At 38.3% G+C, this 22,197-nt stretch overlaps 1 protein-coding gene across 2 annotated transcripts in view; it reads right to left on the bottom strand.

The window, feature by feature from the left end:
* The window catches only part of LMBRD2 (LMBR1 domain containing 2), a 34,937-nt gene that overhangs the window by 12,540 nt on the left and 200 nt on the right, over positions 1-22,197 (bottom strand). Inside the window, exons 1-13 of one of the 2 annotated variants that reach the window (XM_090132674.1) lie at positions 21,868-22,164; positions 17,231-17,460; positions 16,711-16,790; positions 14,602-14,697; positions 13,410-13,577; positions 12,400-12,610; positions 8,529-8,603; positions 7,848-7,961; positions 5,819-6,002; positions 4,814-4,995; positions 2,146-2,279; positions 1,721-1,826; positions 1,017-1,114 (exon numbers count right to left, since the gene is read on the bottom strand). In XM_090132674.1, coding sequence (XP_089988800.1) covers positions 1,017-1,114; positions 1,721-1,826; positions 2,146-2,279; positions 4,814-4,995; positions 5,819-6,002; positions 7,848-7,961; positions 8,529-8,603; positions 12,400-12,610; positions 13,410-13,577; positions 14,602-14,697; positions 16,711-16,790; positions 17,231-17,404 — 1,622 coding nt within the window. In that variant the 5' untranslated portion in view covers positions 17,405-17,460; positions 21,868-22,164. Of the gene's footprint in view, positions 1-1,016; positions 1,115-1,720; positions 1,827-2,145; positions 2,280-4,813; positions 4,996-5,818; positions 6,003-7,847; positions 7,962-8,528; positions 8,604-12,399; positions 12,611-13,409; positions 13,578-14,601; positions 14,698-16,710; positions 16,791-17,230; positions 17,461-21,867; positions 22,165-22,197 lie in introns of those variants that run through there. The other variant, XM_031608428.2, reaches the window with a different exon arrangement.

Raw genomic sequence — 22,197 nt, 5'->3', positions numbered from 1 at the left:
TTTCCCCCCTTTCCTTTCCCTTTCATTACACTGTAATAGCAAAGAGACAGATCATCAGAGACAAATTACACAAATCAGTTTTTTTTTTTCTTGTTTGCTTAGGGGATTCTTTTCCCTTCACAGAATCAGAGAATGGCTTGGGTTGGAAGGAACCTCAAGGATCATCAAAGCTCCAACCCTCTTGCCACAAAGCAGGACCACCAACCTCCATTTCTAATTCTGGACCATTTAAACTGAAAGTAGGTAGGGAAAAACTAGGACTGTATTCTTGCTATCTGTGGATGCTCAAACTTTCTAGCATCAAACTATTTTCCCTAAAATTCTAAACATATACACTCCTTCAAACTGAATACCACTGCAAGACTGAAGAAGCAAACAAACATAAAAACATATCTCTTAGAGTCGTCAGAAGCAGATTTTTTTAAATAAAACAAACAAAAGCAAGCACGTAACAGTAATTCCTGTAATTACCTTTTCAGATTCCAGCAATCTGTGTTTAAAGGAGAAAGATCCAGTGATTTAAAACACCAGCTAGTCTGGTAACCACTGGATTAAATAAGGGAAACAGCTTTCTTTTACAGATTTTAATTAAACATTCAGTTCCACATATATTTGTTGCAAGCCTACTGGAATGTTCATTACCTACAGTTTTTGCAAATCTGTGTATCAGAAAACTGCTGAAAATATAGCTTCCTCACAGTAATTTTAATTTCATATAGCATAAGGTGAATTTTTGTGGGCTTCAAAGTTTGAACAGAAAACAACCCAAAATCTGATTAATGAATCTTTAGTGGAAAATGGAATTAGTATTAAAGAAAATCAAAAAGTTAGGAGTTCATACAAAGAATATTCTTAAAATGTATACATTTAATGCAAATAAATATAAAACTATTTATTTTTTGCATTTCTGTTAATGTGTCACATCTCATAATCTGGAAGTGAGTCTCTTCTTAAGTGAAAAAATTGAAGTTATTAATGTAAAGAAATGCAGAGGATGAGTCTTGCATATTACTTACCTAAAGTACGTGGCAATGCAGAGAATGACAACAAGCATTGGGTAATATATGTAGAATCCATCTGCAATGAAGGACAGCACTTTCATTGATCCCATTATCTGGAAAACAGAAGAACAACAAGCTCTGGTGATACCCTAGAAAGATTTTGCTACCTCATTGTTTCCAGTTCACAACACATAAATATACAATTCTTTGGTTATGTAAACATAGATATTATCATCACAGATCTAATTCTTGTCATCTCACCTAATCCAAATTCAGTACAAATTTAGTGTGTTTCATCTGGTTTGCAAGTACAAGAAAAAGTGACTATTTGCTAAGAACAAAGGTAGATATTACTTGCTGACAGAAACTATTTATTCAGTAGAACCAAACTCAGCAATTTTCAGCAGCCAGTAGGGGTTGGCTCCTAATCCATAAAGATACCCCATATACAGAAGCCAGTGGAAGCTAAAGCTCTTAAGAAGAGAAGCCTGCACTCTTCAGCAAGTTACACTTTTCTAGGACAAAGGACAAAACATCTGGTTGACAACTCCACTGTAGCCAGCAATCATTACCAAAGTCCTGCTCTATAACTGTTTCTAACCTGTTTAATGTAAGTGCAAAAATACGAATATCTGAATCTTACTATAAAAAGTATCACAAAGCATTTTCCTCTTCTCTAAACCATGACAAAGCCTCAATGCCTTATTTCCTGTACTTACTGATGTGTAAGCAGTTGGTTGAGCATCTCTGTGAGAAATTGTTGCATCCATATGGGTCAAGCCCAAAAAATTCAAGCATAATGGTGGAGTAAGACGGCAAAATAACCTGAATAAATGCAAGAGGTAACAAACAGCATTTAAAACAATTTATTGCACCAAAAATATTAAGAAATCATATCAAGGAGTATGACTTTTATGGCTATGTTGGATGGGGCTTTATGCAACCTAACCTACATGAAGGCAATCCTTCCCAAGGTGGTGGTCTCAAACTAGATGATTTTTAAGGTCCCTCCCAACCTAAACCATTCTATGACACAATTTAAACATATATATGAATATAAATGAAAGGACATAACTAAAGCTTAATGGACACTTTCAATAGATTATTTGACACAAAATTTGCAAAATACGTGCCACATACTCACATGCCACTGAAAAGGAGACTGTATGCATCTGTTTGATGATGTGAAGCTAAGTAGTAATAGTTAAATACGCGGATTCTGAAGACAGTGGAATAAACACAGATACTGAGAAAAAAGATGGTAAGAAAACAGGCCATCTAGAAAAGAGGGAAAAAAGAACTTATCTGAATATAGAACTATCCTGGTTTTGCCTGGAACAGTATTAATTTTCCTTCTAGTAGAGGGTATGGTGATGTATTTTGGATTTAGAATAACACTGATAACACACCCATGCTTTAGCTGCTACTGAACAATTCATTACACGTCAACATATTACCCTGTATTTCCTCATCGGCAAGGAGTAGGGGGGTGCACAAGGTGCTGGGAAGGGACAGAACCAGGACACCTGATCCAAACTAGATAAAGAGACACCTCATACCATACAATACCAGGCTGAACAGTAAAATGGGGTTGGGGTTTGGTTACAGTGGCTGCCACTGCTTGCGGACTGGCTGGGCACTGATTAGCAGGTGCAGCACTTGTTTTGTTCATTCTTTTTGTTATTATGATTTTAGTTCTGTTATTTTCCTTTTCTTTCTTTTTCTTCTTTCTTATTACACTGTGCTTATCTGAAGCTGTAAGTTCTTATGCTATTCGATTTTCTCCCCTATTCTGCCACACAAAAGCAGTGAATGAACAGCTGCATGGTGTTTAGCTGCTTGCCAAGTTAAAACACAAGAACTCTACTAAATGTATTAATGTGTTAACACAATCTGTATATGCAACAGATTGAATGCAGTGTAATTTTTCATTTTGAGATAGGACAATAACATCAGTGCCAATACTAGGAAAAAAACCTCCTTAAACTTGTGTTGAACTATACCTGAAACATTCTGAACTTCATGTAAGTTATATCACAATTGACATTAGAAACACTTATTCTACTTTTTTTGTAACAGAAATGGCATTGATTTAAGTATCTTGATAATTACTATGAATGATTTAACATCTTCCCTTAAAAAGCATTAAGAACAGGTGTTTTAAGTTCAACCCAATTTATTAGTATACTGAAGCTTCTTCCACTCATCTGCTTTACTGTCCCCAGGACAAGGGGAAATGGTTTTAAGCTGAGGGAGGGAAGATTTAGGTTGGATGTCAGGGGGAAGTTCTTTACAGAGAGAGTGGTGAGGTGCTGGAACAGGCTGCCCAGAGAGGTTGTGGATGCCCTGACCCTAGAGATGTTCAAGGCCAGGTTGGATGAGGTCCTGGGCAGCCTGGTCTAGTATTAATGGGGAAGTTGGTGGCCCTGCCTGTGGCAGGGGGGTTGGAGATTTGTGATCCTTGAGGTCCCTTCCAACCCTGGCCATTCTGTGATTCTGCAATAACTTTTTGCAGTCAAATTCTAGCGCCATCAGGGAAGACTGGATTTCTGGCCAGCAGTGGATCCCTACTTAGGAAAAAAAGGTCACATAAATGGTCAATTAGATGGTAGGTCTAAATATTTAGGCTCCAAGCTAATGTTTCACAAATTATTTACATGTGGTATTCAGTCATATGGGTTTCTCTCTGTAATGGAGGGGCAAGAGTACTATGTACCGACCCCCAGGGGTCGGTGCTGGGGCCTGTCCTTTTCAATATTTTTATTGATGACCTGGATGAGGGCATTGAGTGCACCCTCAGTAAGTTTGCAGATGACACCAAGTTGGCTGGAAGTGTCGATCTGCCTGGGGGTAGCGAGGCCCTACAGAGAGATCTGGACAGGCTGGAGAGCTGGGCTGAAGCTAATGGGATGAGGTTTAATAAGACCAAATGCCGGGTTCTACACTTTGGCCACAGCAACCCCAAGCAACGCTACAGGCTTGGGGTGGAATGGCTTGAAGACTGTGTAGAGGAAATGGACCTGGGGGTGTTGGTTGACGCTCGGCTAAACATGAGCCAGCAGTGTGCCCGGGTGGCCAAGAAGGCCAATGGCATTCTGGCTTGTATCAGAAGCAGTGTGACCAGCAGGAGTAGGGAAGTAATTGTTCCCCTGTACTCAGCTCTGGTGAGGCCGCACCTTGAGTATTGTGTCCAGTTCTGGGCCCCTCACTGCAAGAAAGACATTGAGGCCCTGGAGCGTGTTCAAAGAAGGGCAACAAAGCCGGTGAGGGGTCTGGAGCACAGGCCTTATGAGGAGCGGCTGAGGGAGCTGGGATTGTTCAGTCTGGAGAAGAGGAGGCTCAGGGGAGACCTTATTGCTCTCTATAACTACCTGAAGGGAGGTTGTAACGAGCTGGGGGTCGGCCTCTTCTCTCGTGTAACTGGTGATAAGACTAGAGGGAATGGTTTCAAGCTTCGCCAGGGAAGATTCAGGCTGGATATTAGGAAATACTACTTCTCTGAAAGGGTGGTCAGGCACTGGAATGGGCTGCCCAGGGAGGTGGTGGAGTCACCGACCCTGGAGGTGTTCAAAGAACGTTTGGATGTTGTGTTGAGGGATATGGTTTAATGAGAACCATTGGTGACAGGTGGATGGTTGGACTGGATGATCTTATAGGTCTTTTCCAACCTTAGTGATTCTGTGATTCTGTATTGTACAGAGCTTCTGAAAGCTTATAAATTTGTTACAGAAACTTAAAGTCAGTTTCATCTACTATTATTGTAAAAACAATCTAGTTTGAAGCTTTTAGTTGAGTGATTATCTCAAACTTACCTCTATGTATATATAATTGTATGTCTTTTCTGCCAGCTGTATGAAAACTGCAAATAGTGATAAAACCGGCCTTGTGCTGAAAAACGTGCATTCCGACCACACGACAATTACAGAGAACGTGGCCAAAACAACTGCAAGAACCCTGTAAAACCATGGTCGTAGAAGACACTCCCAGTACCACTCTGAAAAACAAATACACATACAACCTGAGTTAATGAAAGTTAGACAACCAGAAATGAAACTCCTGCAGAAAAACAAAAAACCCATTAATAACTTACTTCATGAACAACCTTAAAATCTAAACTAAATCTTTGGAGTTGCACATTCGAATTCTGAGCTTTAATCATGCTTCAGCCCTAGAGAATCATATGCACAGCTGTGGAAAACAGAATGGATTTGGGTTGCAAATTTTGCAAAATTACTGGCAATAAGTATTAGAAGGAGCAGAACTAGATTCTCCACTTTCAGCCAAAATATTATGACCCACTTTTTATTTGCTTGTTCTTATATTACTCTACTACCAAAGCTTAGACTGTAAAACTGTACTAAGAAATAAACCACTGATATTATACATCAAATTAGAAGTTAATATTTGACAAGACACTTTCTAAAAAACTGCATGAGCAACATTTCTAATTATCAGTATAGGACAGACAAAGAGCTCTTCCCCCTGCATTACTACAAGAGCTGCAATATCCCAATAATAATCTATAAACGTAGAAGACGGCTACAATTTCATAATTTGAAATTTTGAATTTTTTCTTCAAAGTTTCAAAATATTTCAGTTACTATTAAAACATGCTACTGCTATTAAATTTGTAAAAATTTAAACCTAGAGACAAGTGCATAACTCAATACTTGATGAATCTCTCATTAAATAAGCATTTCAAATGCACATTTGTTTCCCTCTAATCTAACTGATTATATTCATATATAACCATCTGTTCTTACACAACATTACCAGTTACTCCTTCATATATTCAAAATCTGGATAACAGCACTTACCAATAGTTGGTGTGTAGAAATACTGAATAATTTTATTCTCTGGCTCCTGGGACTGGAAAGTATGAACAAACTGTCGAGTTGCACTAGTTTCATTTTTTGCCACATCTTCCAGGTAAAAGGCTTGTTCTAAAAGAATTTGCCACTGGACCTGCGTACGACGATGCCTTTGTACTGAATAAATCACCTACAATAAATTCCAAGAAATTATGGTTACAACATATTCATTTCAAGGAATGAGAGAAAAACTTCGCAGAAATCCCCTAAAAATTTCCACATTACAAAACTGCTAAGATTAATTCCATAGAATCACAAAGGCAGGCAAGTAAACTCTCTTAATAGGTAAGCTGTAAGGAAACAAACACCACATTCCTGGGTATTGCTATATTTTTGTAACAATCAATCTGTATCGTTATCAAGCCTACTTTTTCAACATAGTTTTTTATTTTTGCAAATCAGCAAATACCACACATTTCTATAATGCACTGCCAGTAAGTCATTCCAAGGCCCCAAATATCATCTATCATCTAGCCAACTAAAATACTGTCAAGTTATCTTGCAAGAGGAACAGTTTTTACATAACCAGAAAATAGGTCTGGATCATTTGAGATATTGAACTTCTAATATTTTCTTTCTCTATGAAAAGTCATTAAGTAGAGTTGCTAAATCCACTCCAGCAGGCATGTCCAACCTGTGGCCCATCCCGGCTCACAATGCAGCCCATCCCATTCCTGCTGTAAAAACAGCAGCTCTTCCCCACAGAGGAGCCCCAGGCTTTCATCCATCACTCAGCAACAGCCAAACAGTCAATGTACTATTAACACTGTCAACTGAAAGCAGGGCACAGGGAAGGCAGTGCTGTGCAGTTCTGACTCAGGTGATGGCAAATAATTTGGCTAAACACAGGGCTCTAAAAAGAGATGAATAAGCAGCAGTGCTTTTTGTTGTGATAAAGGAATTTGAAAATAGAATCACAGAATCCTTTGAGTTGGAGGGGACCTTTAAAGGCCATTTAGTTCAAACCCCCTGTACTGAACAGGAACGTGAACAGCTATATCAAGAGCTCACAACCTGGTCCAGCCTGGCCTTGAATGTTTCCACGGACAAGGCATCCACCACATCTCTAGGCAACCTGTTCCAGTGCTTCACTACCCTCCCTGTAAAAGACTTTTTCCTAACACCCAACATCTACCCTCTTCAAGTTTGAAATCATTTCCCGTTGTCCTATTGCAACAGACCCTGCTAAGGAGTCTGTCCCCTTTTTTCTTACAGTTCCCCTGTAGATACTGAAAGGTCGCTACCAGCTATCTGATGCCTTCTCCAGATCGTAAAGCCCCAGCTCTCTCAGCCTGTCTCATAGGGAAAGCTTTCCATCCCTTGGGTCATTTTTGCATCCATTCTCTGAACACACTCCAGCAGGTCCATGTCTCTCCTGGGCTAGGATTTCACATCTGAATGCAGTAGTTCAGGTGAGGCCTCCCTAGCACAGAGTAGAGGGTATGTCTCTCACCCTGCTGGCCACATTTCTTTTGATGCAGCCCAGAATATGGTAGGCTTTCTAGGCTGTGAGGAAATATTGCTGGCTCATGTCCAGAATGGTGCAAGGGTGAATGTGAACACAGTGAGTTGGTGAGTCGCGTGTTTCAGGAGTGGTGACAGTGAGTCAGATTGTTATGTGGCATGCAGGCTCTTGTTCATTGCTGTCAAAAATGCACAGCTAATGGTGGTGACAGTGTTGAAAAACAGTGTTTTGTAGTTCAGAATTTGCTCTATCAAATAGTGTTATTGTGCTCTTCGTATCTGTTACTGTTTCCATGGAAATGAATCAAAGGCATTACTATTGGAGCAACCTATGTATATGCTGCCCAAGACAATTTCTATTCACTAAATGCGGCCCAGGCAAGCAAAAAGGCTGACAATCATGCATTATAGTAAGCTATTTGAGTAAAATACTTCAAAAAAATATTTGTTAGATTTCTATTTTTCTCATAACATTAAAATAAATTGCACATTCCCTCATTTATTAACATACCTGCTTGTGAAGTTTGACCAAACTTTTTTCACTTGGATAACTGTTCTGTCTTTCATCAAAATCCTCATAATCATCCATGTTCCTACCCATTCTTTCCTGGTACTCAGTAGGACACTGAAAAGAAAAATAACTACTTTTTATATGTTTTTCAATATTATGAACATTTCATGCAACTGAGAAGCTCACTCTAACTACAGATTTTTCCTTCTGATACTAACATTTATTTACTACTATTAGAAGAAATATTTTTTCCTTCTCAAAAAAGAAGTTTGACATTGTTAATCAGAAAGCACTTAAAATTATTTCTCAAGAACATATTTTGTGCTTTGCAAAAATTCAGAATAAGGCATGCAGTGGGAAAACATGGCATTTTCTACATACATCATTATACTTAAAAAAAAAAAAAGGTATTATTGTAAGTGATCGACTGTCACAAATTCTGTTCATAACATACTACTACATATCTCAAAACAAATCAGATAATTACATTCATCGTAATAACTCATTCCATACAGAGTTTAAACACCAAAGCTGGTCTGAAAACCACAAGATGACAATTAGAAAATTCAAGTTAAAGAGAAAATAAGATACAAGCATTCAGTAGGTGTTGGAAGTACTCCGTCCTCCCCCCACCATGAACTAGCTGAAGATAGCTAAAGAGCAAATTAATTTATTTATTACCTTTTTCAGTATTGTGTCAACACATTTTCTCAAAGGGTGATTATACTTGATACTCTCACTTACTTTACGAACTTCCTGTCGAGAATAAAAACACAGAGTTGTTTGGTCAGTAGATGAAATTTTACAGGAAAAGACTAGAATTCCTTCCCTACCAATGAAAACAATAACCATCAGAGCCTATAACCAGCAAAACTTAATGAGTTTTTTACTAGACATCTAATAAAACACAAATTAAAGACAATTTAGAAAGAAGTTATGTATTTATAAAGATACTACATTGTCAGCATGCAAATATTATTCTGGTTTATGGAATACTGTTTTCTACTCATGAATGCTGAAACAGAACTTATTTTCCTGTTTCAGCTGTAAATAAGGTGAAGGAATTTTCTTCTTATATGGTGTAGTTCTGCTTTTATAGCTAAGTCCCTTTCTAAGTGTCCTCTGGTACTACAATTTCTAGCATTTTAGTAATTTCTTTCTGATAAAGGAAGAAAACAGAAGTCTAAACTAAAATGGGTGAATGTTAATATTCTGTGATTAAATTGCCACGACACTAACGTATAATATTCACAATCAAGTTATAAGAGTCATCACTGGTACTCTTAGGATTTTTATCTTTTAATATATTTTCAAGTTTCAGTGTTCCTCTGAAGGCTGGAAAACAAAGAAAATATATATTGGACAAGTTTTCTAAAGGGAAAATGCAATATCTGCAGATTATAAGACAAGTGACTTCCAGTTCTCAATACTTGAGATAACTTTTTATATGCATTAACAATATAGTCTATTTTATCTTGTACAAGATCTAACCTCAGAATGTGTCAATCATCCTATGGGAATTACAGAACAGTCAAGTAAAAGAAAAAGCCAACAAAACAAGTGCTATCTTGTTAAACAAAGTTATTGTTGCTCTCTCTCTACTGAATTTCATAGTTATGTACGTCTAATATTTTTAGCATTTTCATCGTAAAACTGTTACTGAAGAAATTAAGATTTTACTACTATGTTATGTTGAATCACCACAGAAGTTACTAGCCTCTCCTGCAACTCCTCTGACTTATTATTTCTAAGACACAGTATTACAACAGTACAACAGGCAACAGCATTTCTGTTCTGTTACTACAACCCAATAGGAAAAACTGCTTCCTCACACAAGCAGTGTGTCTCTCTCACAAGAAAATCTTGGAAAAAAACATCTATTGGATGTTTTCTGGAAAAAAAATCTATTTTGTATTCGAAGAACATGGAGTGGTCCTGAAAATCCAACTTGGTACCTCCAAGGATTCTGAGTAAGTAACTTAAGACTTACTAGACCTGGTGCCCAGCAATGCAGATGAGCTCATTAAAGAAGCTCCGATTGAGGCATTCTGGGCTGTAGCAACCATGCCCCAGCTGAGCTCAAAGTCAGGACCCTGAACTTCAGGAGAGCAAACTCCAGACTGTTTACGGAACTACTGGATGAGCTCCCCTGCAAAACTGTTCACAGGTACAAAGGAACAAAACCGAACTGGCCGCTCTTCACAGACACCCTTCTGATAGCAAAAGAGCTCTCCATCCCCCACCTTAAGAAATCAAGAACAAGAGGCAGAAACTGGCATGGCTAACCAAGGACCTGCTCATTAGACTGAGGGAAAAGAAGAAATGTACAGGCAGCAGAAGCAAGGAAATGTGGCCTGGGAAGAATACGTGGACATTATCCATGTATGGTACCAGGAAAGCAAAGGTGCAGATGAAACTGAACTTAGTGAAGAAGGTGAAAAACAACAAGAAGGGATTCTACAGGTACATTTTTCAGAAGAGAACAGCAAGAAGAGAGTATACCCCCCTGTGATAAATCAAAAAGGGAGAATCAGCAACAGCAGTTAAAGAGAAGATTAAGGTACTCATCAAGCTCTTTGCCTCAGCCTTCACTGGTAGTCAGACTTCTCATGCCTCTCACATCCCTGAACCTGTAGGTGGGGGCTGAGGGAGCAAAATCCCTCCCAATAAGTACAAGATCATCCAATGAATTGCCTACTGAGTGTGTACAAGCCTTCAGGGACCAATGACATTAATCCCAGGGCCCTAAAAGAACTGGCTGATGTGGTTACCAAGCCACTCTCCATCATACTTAAAAAGTTCTGACTGCCATGAGAAGTCTCCAGTGACTGGAGAAACAGAAACATTACCCCCTTATTAAGAAAGTGAAAAACGAAGACCTAAGGAACTATAGGATTGTGAATGCTAACCCAATGCCCGGGAAGGTCATGGAGCAGATCCTGCTGAAAGATCTGTGTTAAAGCATCTGTGAGACAAGGAGGTGAACCAAGATAATCAGCATGGCTTCACCAATTGCAGATCATGCCTGACAAATCTGGTGGCCCTCTATAATGGGAGACAGCATCAGCAGAGAAAAGGAAGGACAAGTGATGTCATCTGCCTGGATTTCCACAAGACCTTTGACATCTTCCCAAACCACATTCTTATCTCTAAGTCAGAGAGTTGTGGATTTGAATGGTGGATTCTTCAGTGGATAAAGAATTGTTTGGATGGTTGCAGACAAAGACTTTTTGTTTAGACAGAGGCCAGTGACAAGCAATGTCTGCCACAGCTCTGTCTTGTGACCAATGCCATCTAACATCTTTATCAACAACCTAGATCAAGTGCACCCTCAGCAAGCTTGTGGCGTGGTTGATATTACAGAATAAATGGATATCACCCAAAGGAACCTGGACAAGCTCAAAAAGTGAGCTGACATGAACATAATGAGGTTCAACAAGGCACAGTGCAAGGTATTGCATTTGGATTGTGGCAATCCCAGATGTGTACAACCTGGAGAAGTCACTGAGAGCAGCCCTGCAGAAAAGGATTTAGATTATGGTGGATGAAAAGCTTTATGCTTGTCTGCTATGTCTGCTATGTCAGCAGTAAAATGCTTGCAGCTCAGAAGGTCAACTGTAACCTGGGCTGCATCCAACAAGGAATGACCATCAGGTTGAGGTGATTGCCCCCTCTGCTCTTCCCTTGTGAGGACCCACCTGCAGTATCGTGTCCAGGTCTGCAGCCTCCAACACAAGAAAGACATGGAGCTGTTGAAACAGGTAAAGCCGAAGCCACAGAGAAGATCAGAGGGCTGCAGTACCTCTGTTATGAAGAAAGGCGAGGCTTGTTCAGCCTGGAGAAGAAAAGGCTCAAGAAGACCATACTGTGGCCTTCCAGTACTTAAAGGGAGCTTGTAAACAAGAGTGAGACCAGCTTTTTTGTCTGATAGTGATACTATAGGAATGGTTTTAAATTTAGCTTAGATGTTAGGAACAAATTCTTTATCAAGAAAATAAAGGAACGGGTTGCCTTGAGACACTCGGAATGCCCTATCTCTGGAAGCATTCAAGGCCAAACTGAATGAGGTCATGGGAAGCCTTATCTAGTGGCTGACAGCCCTGATCACATCACAGGGGTTAGAACCAGAACCCAAACCATTCTGTGACTCCAAACATACTGAAAGATGAGCACAGAAGTATACACAACATAGTTCGCAAGAACACTAGCAAAACACCTGTACACTAGATTTTCAAGCATCATTCTGGATTGTTATTCATTAGTCACCAACATTACTCCAAAATGGTCAATAAATTAAACAAACAAACAAAAAACTAACAAATAATGACTAGCAGGTAGCAGATAAATATTCTTCTAGTTAGGAACTACTTCCCTTCCAATATTTATATAGGATGTAGCGTCATCAAGAGGCGCGCTATGATGATCTTAAATTACAGATACCTCATAGTAAGTAGTTGCATTTTCTTGCCACAAATGCTTAATACCAGGAAATTCAATGATGACAACCTGACAGTAACCTTCAGTTACTTCGTAGCATAAGCTAGTTACTTACCTCCATAATATCCTCCAAATTCTCCTCTGCATCTGCTTTTTCAGTCATCAGTTTGGCAGCTTTGAAATAGGTCTTCATGAGAAGATAACCCCTCTTAGCCCCATTCCAGTGAGAACGGGGAATTTCCACCAGACCATAGCCCAAAAGCAACACAAGAAGAAAGAGACCCCATGTGTTCGCAGCGGCTATCCCAATAGTCTGAAGTTGATTCCTAAGGAAAACAAACAAAAAGCACAAACAAAAAAGCAAAGTCAGCAAGATATAATCCTCCATCCCACCTGCAAGAAAGCAACCTTGGAGTCTCCATGCACAAACAGGGCTTTCAAATTTACAGAAACAAACTCGGTAACTGTTGCCCAGGCCCAATCCATTACTTAGTTGGGATTTAAGCCTACCATTATTTTAAAATCTACCACATTTCCAGAAGTGGCAAAAGTTATTTTAGGTGTGCCCTTCCTGGAGGGAGATAAAATATTCCTGAAAGGAATATGTTCCTTTAGGAAACAATATAAAGTTAGCGAACTTAATAAAAGTGAGGTCATAACACCACACTGGGAGACTGCATGAAACAGTCTCAGAACTCAGGATTTGTAGTCAGTCTCATAAGCTGACAGCAACCAGGCAGTGTACAACATTGTTTACTACTCTATTAATTAAGTTACATCATAAGCTATAAATGAATCAACAGGAGGAAGAAATGCTACACAAAATATTGACAAAGATGTTTTGAAAGCACTGAGAAAGTCTCAGCACTAGCACCACATGTCCATTTTCAAGTAAGAAAAAATAAAATCACTGCAGATACAAAAAAATGCCCCTGCTTTATGTATCAAAACCAAAACTGAATATATCATAAAAAAGAGTTCAAGGTCTGTCTAGCAAAAGTTGAATCAACAAAAATGTTTTTTGTGTATATTAAAGAGCCTACAGAAGACTTCTACACAGGACAATTTTTTTTATTATGCTTTACTTTAAACACTTGTGTCAAGTACTCACAATATTATTCTTACCATTGTAAATTGAACTTTGGGTTTACAGCAACATATATTAAAAATGCTCCAAAAATCAGCAGATAAGTGCCATAATAGATTGCATTCTCGATCAGTGCAGTTTTAATCTTTCCAGTAATGGAGAACCCTCCTGACCTAGCATACGACTGCATGAAAGGTAGCAGAATCCTATGAAGAATGCAAACAAAAGCAAAACAGATCAATCAATCGAAAAAAAAAAATACACATATATACATACATACACATACATATACGCATATAATAGTCTATTAGTAGCAAGATATTGACAGAAAGGTGTTTAAAGCTTCTGTCAAGATGAGCTAATGAAGTTTTTATTCCAGATATATTGGTCTGAGGGCAAACCTTTAAAAGTAAGTTGTAGATAAAAACAATAGTTAGCTTTACTAGGAAAAAACTCCTTTATCAAGAGCTCACTACCAATCTTGATTTTCATAACTGAGATAAAGAAGTAGCTATTTAAGAATGTTGGTCACTGATTATAAATAATCTAAACCAAAAGCACTATCAGTTTGACATAGATATATCTATAGTTTTTTACTATATAATTTAATAAAAATAAAATAATTTACAATATTACATTAAAATTAACCAACTTATTCATACAGTTATTTTGATGTTACATTGTCTAAAACGCAATCTTTTCAGACAATCTCCCCATAAAAACCTGTGTGTAAGTTGGTCAGTTTCAGATACAAGTGTGAACTACAGGTATAAGGCTGTAACATGAAGAGAGGCACAAAAAAAGTACACGATACAGTACTTAGAGAAATATTTTAGTTTCAGCTGAGACAGTTGTTTTTCTTCATAGTGTCTGGTGTGATGCTATGCTTTGGTTTAGGAGAAGAACAACGTTGATAACTCATCAATGTTTCAGCTGCTGCTGACCAGTGCTTTAGAGAGCCAAGGAAATTCTGTAATAGCTATTATCATTATTTACCTTTTCTCTATCTTAATAAATAGTTTCTATGTCAACCCACAAGTTATAATTTTTTTCCCCTGATTCTCTCCCCCATCCCACTGGGAAGGGAGGGTAGTGAGCAAACAACCACCTTTTGGGTTAAACCACAAGAAATTTCATTGATAGCTTTGTAGAATGACAATATTGCAAGTGCTACATTACACTGATAAACTGGATGCGTATAACACTGTCATATTCCTTGGTTTTACTTACCATGTTAAAAACTGTGATGTCCAGTATACAACACGCCAGAAAATTGGCATAATTCCATTAGGGATATAACTCCATGGTTTGAAACATTTTTGCTTGCTGTAATAACATATAGAAGCTTATTAGTAGCTGTGAAGTCAAAAGTATTGAATTATTTTTTCCCCTCTATAAATTTCACTACCTAGAAAGGATTTTGAAAAAAGCAAAAGAAATAACACATTATATTTGAGTACTCAACCATCAACCACACCAGAAGAGAATAAACTGAATCCTGAAGTATATTTAGTATTTGGCTCATTAAAAATAACATATTTGGACAAGACAGCTTATTTTAAAAAGAACCTGCTCAAAGAGACATTTTAATAAGCAATTCAGGGCTTTAATTTTTCTTTTTGCACTTTCTTCATAAAAAGAAAAGCATTTAACTTTAGTTTGCACTGTAGATTTTCCAAAAGTATCTATGGAGCACACCACCTTGATATACTAAAATGAACTATACTATACTGAATGGTCTTCTGACCATTCAATGGCAAGGAAGTATATTAGCTGTTTTTCCTATAACCCATCTCAGCTTAGTTGCATCTGCATAAACTGATTTTGTTGTACCTTTCGACAGTTACAATGAAGGTAATGTTTGCTTCAGGACACAAACAGAAAAAAAGCCATTGGAACCTTTTTTTTTTTTACAGAGCAGAACAAATGGCGCAGTGTTCATCTACACCAAGATATTTGTGGTATTATTTTCCACACTTGTCTGAGCAATGAAATAAGGGTGAGTCAAGGGGCAACTCCGCCAGTTTAATAGGAGTGTCTGTTGAGAAATAATTGATGTTTTCCAGAATCAAACTAGTTAAACCTGTGCTGTGAGGTATTTTTTTTTCCTTAATGTACACAGTCTAAATATTTTCAGAACTATCAAATTAAGATAGTATGACTTAGTGTGACTAGAGGTTTCAAACAAAATTTTAAGATCTGATTAATACTAACACTATCTAGCCAACTAAGTTAATATTTCTTTTTTATAGTCTCAAGACATATACTATGTAACAGTTGTCAGCAATATTCTGGAATTACAGGCAAGTCACAAGGCTATTAAATAGTTTTCACATTGTGTATTTACCTAAATATGTTTAATTAGCATATACTGAGCAGTCTAAAACAAAAGGTAAGAAGTTGTATTACTAGGTTTAGCATTTTACAGTGCTTCAATAACAATATTCTGGCAGTCCCTACTTTTGGAAAACAAAGCTGGCATTACGTTGTACATAATGGACACCTTAAATGTAACTACACTGCACATATCTGCAAGATGTGGAACTAGCCAACAGAGGCAAAGGAGACACAGAAAGAGTCAACATACATCCACATTTCCCATCTTTTATTATTTCCTTCCTGCCAAAGAGAGCAAGTGAGCAGTTTCAGATTACAGATTTTATTTATTTATTTATTTCCAGGGAGGACATTAGGAAAAACTTAATTACCACAAGGGTTGTCAAACACTGGAACAGGCTTTCTAGTGAGGTGCTCAATGTGACATACCTGTCAGTGTTGAAGAGGCATTTGGATAATGCCCTCAGCAATATGCTTTAACTTCTGGTTAGCCCTGAAGTGATCAGACAGCTGCACTCATCTTTGAATATCATTTGAACTATTCCTATATCCAACTGAACTACTCTATTCTAACTTCAATTATTATATATGCATTATAATAACCCTTACATATGCTTCCTGAATATAAGACAAGTCTATTAATGTCTACATTAATGATTTATAGAATTAGATTTTCATATCCAAAGCCTTAAAATTAGAGCATTCATCAAGGCATTTCCTGGCAGATAACCAAAGTCGTTAAAAAAAACCTTACTTCTATCAGTTTAACAACAGCAGAAATCTATTATGAAATTAAAAACATTAATAGGAATATTTAGGCAATTAATTAGAACTAGAGTTATTACAAATAAATGCCTACCAATAGATGCAGATACACTTTTCTTCACCTCTTCTCTCACCCTCCTATATGCTTACAATCTTCAAATGTCACATCACACAGGTAATACTTACATAAAGGAGGCCATGAAATATTTAAGAAAAGCCTATTTGAAGAAAACTTACCTTGGAGCCAGAGTAACAAAAGAGCCATTGGTTTCTGCAGGGCTGGAGTTAACAGCAAGCTTGCATCGATTATAAATTGTCTAAAAGACAATTTTTTATCAGGGAAAAAAAGTACAACATATAATTAAAAAACAAGTTCCATTTTAAATACATTTCATTTTCTCTGAATTTACATTTGGCAGCAATTAAAATAATACACACTCAACATGCAGTCTGCATGTAGGAAAAGAAAGTAAAATGGAAATGTTTCTATGATGCTGAAATAGATTTAAAAATTGCTATAAACAAAAAAAAATTCTAAAACGTGAAAGATTTGTTGTCTTATAAAACAAAACTAACTGTAACTAACTGTAACAGAGAAGTTGTCATGCAAAAACTGATGTGCTAAGTTTAAAAAGATACTATTAGAGAACTTTATTTGTTATTTTAGATATAGTACTCTGGAAATACGAACTTAAAACCAAACAAAACAAATGCCTCATTCTACTTAACAGAGTGGAAAATCTTACAAGCTTCTTACCGTACTGACATCCAAAGGCAGTATAAATACAATTAGAAAGCAGAGATACCAAGCCAGTAATGTTGCAATGATCACCAGCCTATGCTGTTTCTTGAAGTCTCCATACCGATGAAGAAGGAATAAGGCCAGGAAAAAGACAAACACGATCTCAAGGCCCAACGCTGCACCACTCATTATTGAAGGTTCGCTCCAGACACACAGCACAGCTCACATAAGAATGTTGATTAGAACTGTAAGACAAGATGTTATTTAATTACATTAAAATCTCTCAAAGATATTTAGGCAGAAAAGAGTTTTCAATATACATTTTTAAACTTACTGACAGGTTTTTCTGATTTTATTTAAAAAGAATGGAGAACAAGATTTTCAGCAAGATGCTTTGAACTCTTCTGCATCTTCATGGTCCTGAAATCATTTTTTTGTCTGCAAATAAGACTATAACCGTAACTTTTAAGATAACTATAAATTAAAAAAAAACAAAAAAACAAAAAAAACACCTCTCTTTTATTCTTCATCTAGAAGAATTCAAGTAATTTGAATAAAGGAAAGATTTAAAGTTAAATGTTTCCAAAAAGCCACTCAGAAACTTCTATTTAATGGACTGCTAATCAACTATGCGTTTAAATTCTCTACTCAAGAGTTAACAGAGCATAAAAATACAGCGAAGCTACTTGCAATGCAGCTCTTCTAAAATTTCATATGAGGGAATGTGTTAGCTAGCTAATTTGCCTTCCTACTTTTCTTCTGCTCTTCTTCAGAAGAACATAGGTCTCCATTCATTATTAGACTTACTATATTTTCCTTTTCTCTGAGATGACTTAATGTTACAGTCAGTTACTGCTGCTGCTAAAAATTCTTAGAAAGCTCATCCTCACACAGGCATGCTATTAAGCAGAAGACCAGTGAGCTGCACAAATCTGCTAAGAGAAAATGTCAACACCTTGTTATATGATTAGTAAAGTTGCTTCTGATCTTTAACACTTCATATATTAAAAAAGAAAAAAAAAATGTTTACCCTGCTCAGACTAACTTGCTTTTCCATCAAAGTTACCATTTTGTTTTGATTCAACTGAAAGACATTTTGACATCATTTCCTCACCGTTCTATTTTTAAGTGTTTTTAATTGTCACTGAAATCCAGAAATTTAAAAGAAATGCTACTACTAAAATTTCCCTCCATTTACTCAAATTCTGTTCAAGGAAACTGTTTCTTCTATTAATCCCACAGTACATAGCTAAAATATGTTACGAGAGATCTATGCACTGAAACCTGCTTTATTTCTAGTAAAGAATTTCAAAGTTTGTGATGCCACAGTACTTCCTTTAGGAAGTCTTTTGGGACACATACAACAGTTATTCCCTGAATTTTCCTTGAAGATTTGTTTACCCCATTTTGCTCCTTTTGCATTTAATTTCTAAATAGTGAAAGCAGTCTGTTTACTTCATGTCAGCTGTTATACACAAAGCACCCCATATTCTGAAAATTGTCTGGATTACTTTCTTGTATTTTATGAAAGATGTACTTTCTATATTCACTTCCTATATTGTCTGTTTTTTAATAGGTTTATCAAGTAATTTGTAATTTTATTAAGTCAAAATATCCCCCTGCAATCTGCCTGTACTGCATTTTGGACAGCTAATTTGTAATCCACGCATCCAAGGTATCTAATCTACTTCTCAACAGTACAATAGATTACATAGAATGAACTATTCTCATTTCCTCAGAAAACAAAGTCTTTCGCATTTGTAGTATAATAGCAAATTCCACTAAAAATACAGCATTTCTTCTTCACTCAAAACCCAATTTTATTAAGGCAGAGCTATCTGACATATGCAGCTTTGGATGCCCATCAAAGCCACACCTTATGCTATGTAATTAAAATTATACATCATACCCTCCATGAGTCATACCTATAGAACTTTTTACTACAGTCACACCTAAGAGCAGTAATCAGTATAGAATGTGAAAATTTTTTGTGTAAGATGCTGCACTCAGTTCTTAATCAGAGATTTCAAAAAGGTTACAAGCGTGTATTGAACACACTAAAATCAAGAGGGAATTGAACTTAGCACAGCTTCAAATCACTTTCAAAGATTTGGTTCAAAAATGTTAGACAGAAAACAGTAAAAAGTAGTTCTAGGGAGAAAAAAAAAAACAACAAATAAATTAAAAAAGTCTTACAAAGAGAAAAACACATTTCTTGAGAGGAGCTTTTATTGTGAACAAAATCTTACGAGGACAGCCGTATCTGGGACTCTTGGTAATAGAATCAAGACTTGTTACTGAAAGATATGCTTGCCTGTGGGAAACTGCATTTGCTTCTGAAGCTGGCTGTTAGCTCACAGAAAGATAAGATGCTTGACCACAATCCTGTTTCTGAACTATTAGCACTCCCCAGAATGAACTGGCTAAAATTCTGAACCCCTCAGAAAATTTTCTCCTGTGATTAGTGAAGTACTTCAAAAGAGCTCTCTCTGCTCCAATGTTTCTGTTAAGCAATTACAAGAAGTAACAAACTTATTAACTGAAAGGAAGAGTATCTATTGACACTCTATCACTATAGGAAAAAAAACACCTACAACTTAATGTAATTTAGATCCAAAGCTGTTTTGTTTTAGACACAGGCTTTAAAACCATATGTTCTGAATCTTATGAATGGAAGAATCTGGGTAGCCCCATATAGGACAAGAGCTTCAAACTTCCTACAGCAAATCTTCTAAGCTCCAAACACAGCCAAGGACTTAGCAAGAACCCTGAAAGGGTCAGTTCACACTTTAATAACCTTGGAGACTCCCTACCACCACATCTTCTTAAGTTACCTTGCCAGCCTGGAAACTATCCAAGTGCAGGGGTACTTACATTACAAATGAACTAACTGCTCACTCAGCCTGGCACAGAAATTATGTGTTACTAGATGAAACAGCACAAAACCAACCCTGCCACTTCTTAAAGATTCTAAATAGCACTTGATTTTATAGCAAAGGTACTTCAATACAGGGCTAAAAATAGCAGGGCACATCTGTGAAGAAAGGCCCAGCAGGGAAATTAATGAACTGTGAAAGAGATGCTGTAAAAAGCAACATTGAAGACAGCCAAAGCATGCTGAAAAAAACATCTATGCAGCAGCACCTCCCATCTGAAGCTGAATCCACAGCTCCAGAACACAGGTAAGAAGAAAGCTGCCACCTCCAGCACACTATCAATGGTGAGTTCCATGGTGAGCTCCTGCCTTGCTGTCAAACAGTCCTGGTTGCCACTGAGCACGTCTGGCAAAAGAAAAATAGTCTGCCATAACACCTGTGACAGGGTTCTAATGCCTGCCCTACTCTGCAAAACCATCTGGTAAGAATCCCAAAGAAATGCTTAAATCTTCTGCACCAATATAAGTGCTTAAGCCTAAGCTTTAGAAACTTTCATCTTTAAAAAATAGAGTGGACTATCTCACATTGTAGAAATACTAAAAGGAAGAGGAGGTAACACCACACTGAAAAACAATCCCTTCAGACACTTTCATACTCAGCTCTGCTCAGTCTGTTGATTTTCTTTTTTTGTTACCTCCTAACTTCCGTAGTACACACTGACCCTTGCACCACAGGGAATAGATAAGCAGATGACAGATGAAGAGCTTCTTAGCACAGACAGAACTACCTACAGAAAGAAACTGGCTTTCAGCTGCCCACAAGAGCTGATCAGTGCTCTTGTAGCAGTTACCCTACTGCACCATTTGGAAGAAATAATCTCTGAAATGAGCCAACAGATGCAATCTGCATAGCTTTGCTCTTCTAAGAAACAGTGATCAAACCACACACCAACCAGTATTTTATTAGTACCTGCAATTTAAATTATCTTGGAATGTATAGAATTACAGAATACCCTGAGTTGAAGGGATTTACAAGGATCACCAGCCCCTGGCTACACACACAACCACCCAAAAACTAGACCATATGTCTGAGAGTGTTGTCCAAACACTTCCTGAACTCTTTCAAGCCTGGTGTCGCAACCACTGCCCTGTAGAGTCTGCTTCTCTCCAGGAAGAGAACTTACAAGCAAGAGTGTGACAAACTTTTTACATGGTCCAATAGTGACAGGACAAGGGGGAATGGCTCTAAACTAGAAGAGAAGAGATTTGAATTAGACGTTAGAAGATTCCTTGCTAAAAGGGCGATGAGGCGCTGGCACTGCTGCCCAGAGAGCTGTGGTGCTCCATCCCTGGAAGTGCTCAAGGCTGGGCTGGATGGGGCCCTGGGCAGGCTGAGCTGGTGGGGGCAGCCAGCCCACGGCTAGAACTGGTTGGGCTTTAATGTCCCTTCCAACCCCTGCCAATCTATGATTCTAAGATAATTGCGTGTATGCAAACAAGGTTTAAAACTAACTAAACATCTAATTTTGCATACAATACTCCGGAAATAACAACACATCAGAGAGAACACACTGTGGGCAGGCACTGAGATGTACGACATGAAAGCTGTGCAGCTGCAGGATGAACCCAGAAGAACAGAACTTGCGACGCAGGCCGCCTCGGGGACGCTCGCACAGAACAGGTGTCACTGAGGAGGATTTCACAACCATAACGCCGCAGTGAGACGGAAAGACCGTTCGGAAAATCAGAACTGAAATCATAAGTAAGCCTTATTTACCCCTCCGGTCGCGATGCGGCTTCTCCCGGCCGGGCCCCGCGTGCCACGCGTCGCGCCGCTGCGGGCACGGCCCTGCCCGCGATGGGAGGCTCCGAGGAGCGGGGCGCCGAGCGCAGAGCCGCCGCAGCGGGGCCGGCTTCCACACAGCGCCGAAGCACCGACAGCCGCGCTGTGACACAGCCCGCAGCGCTGCCGGGGCCGCGGGGCCGAAAAACGAGCGTCGGATCCCCGCTTCCTCAGCGCCGGGCGGAGCCCAGGCCCCGCCGTCCGCCCGCAGCCCAGTGACGGGAGCCGGGGTCGGGGTCGTCGGGGTCGTCCGCGCTCCCCGCC

This window comes from Phasianus colchicus, chromosome Z (genome assembly GCF_987193195.1).
Source record: "Phasianus colchicus chromosome Z, bPhaCol1.hap1.1, whole genome shotgun sequence".
Taxonomy (NCBI): Eukaryota; Metazoa; Chordata; class Aves; order Galliformes; family Phasianidae; genus Phasianus; species Phasianus colchicus.
This window is presented reverse-complemented; position numbering and strand designations above follow the sequence as displayed.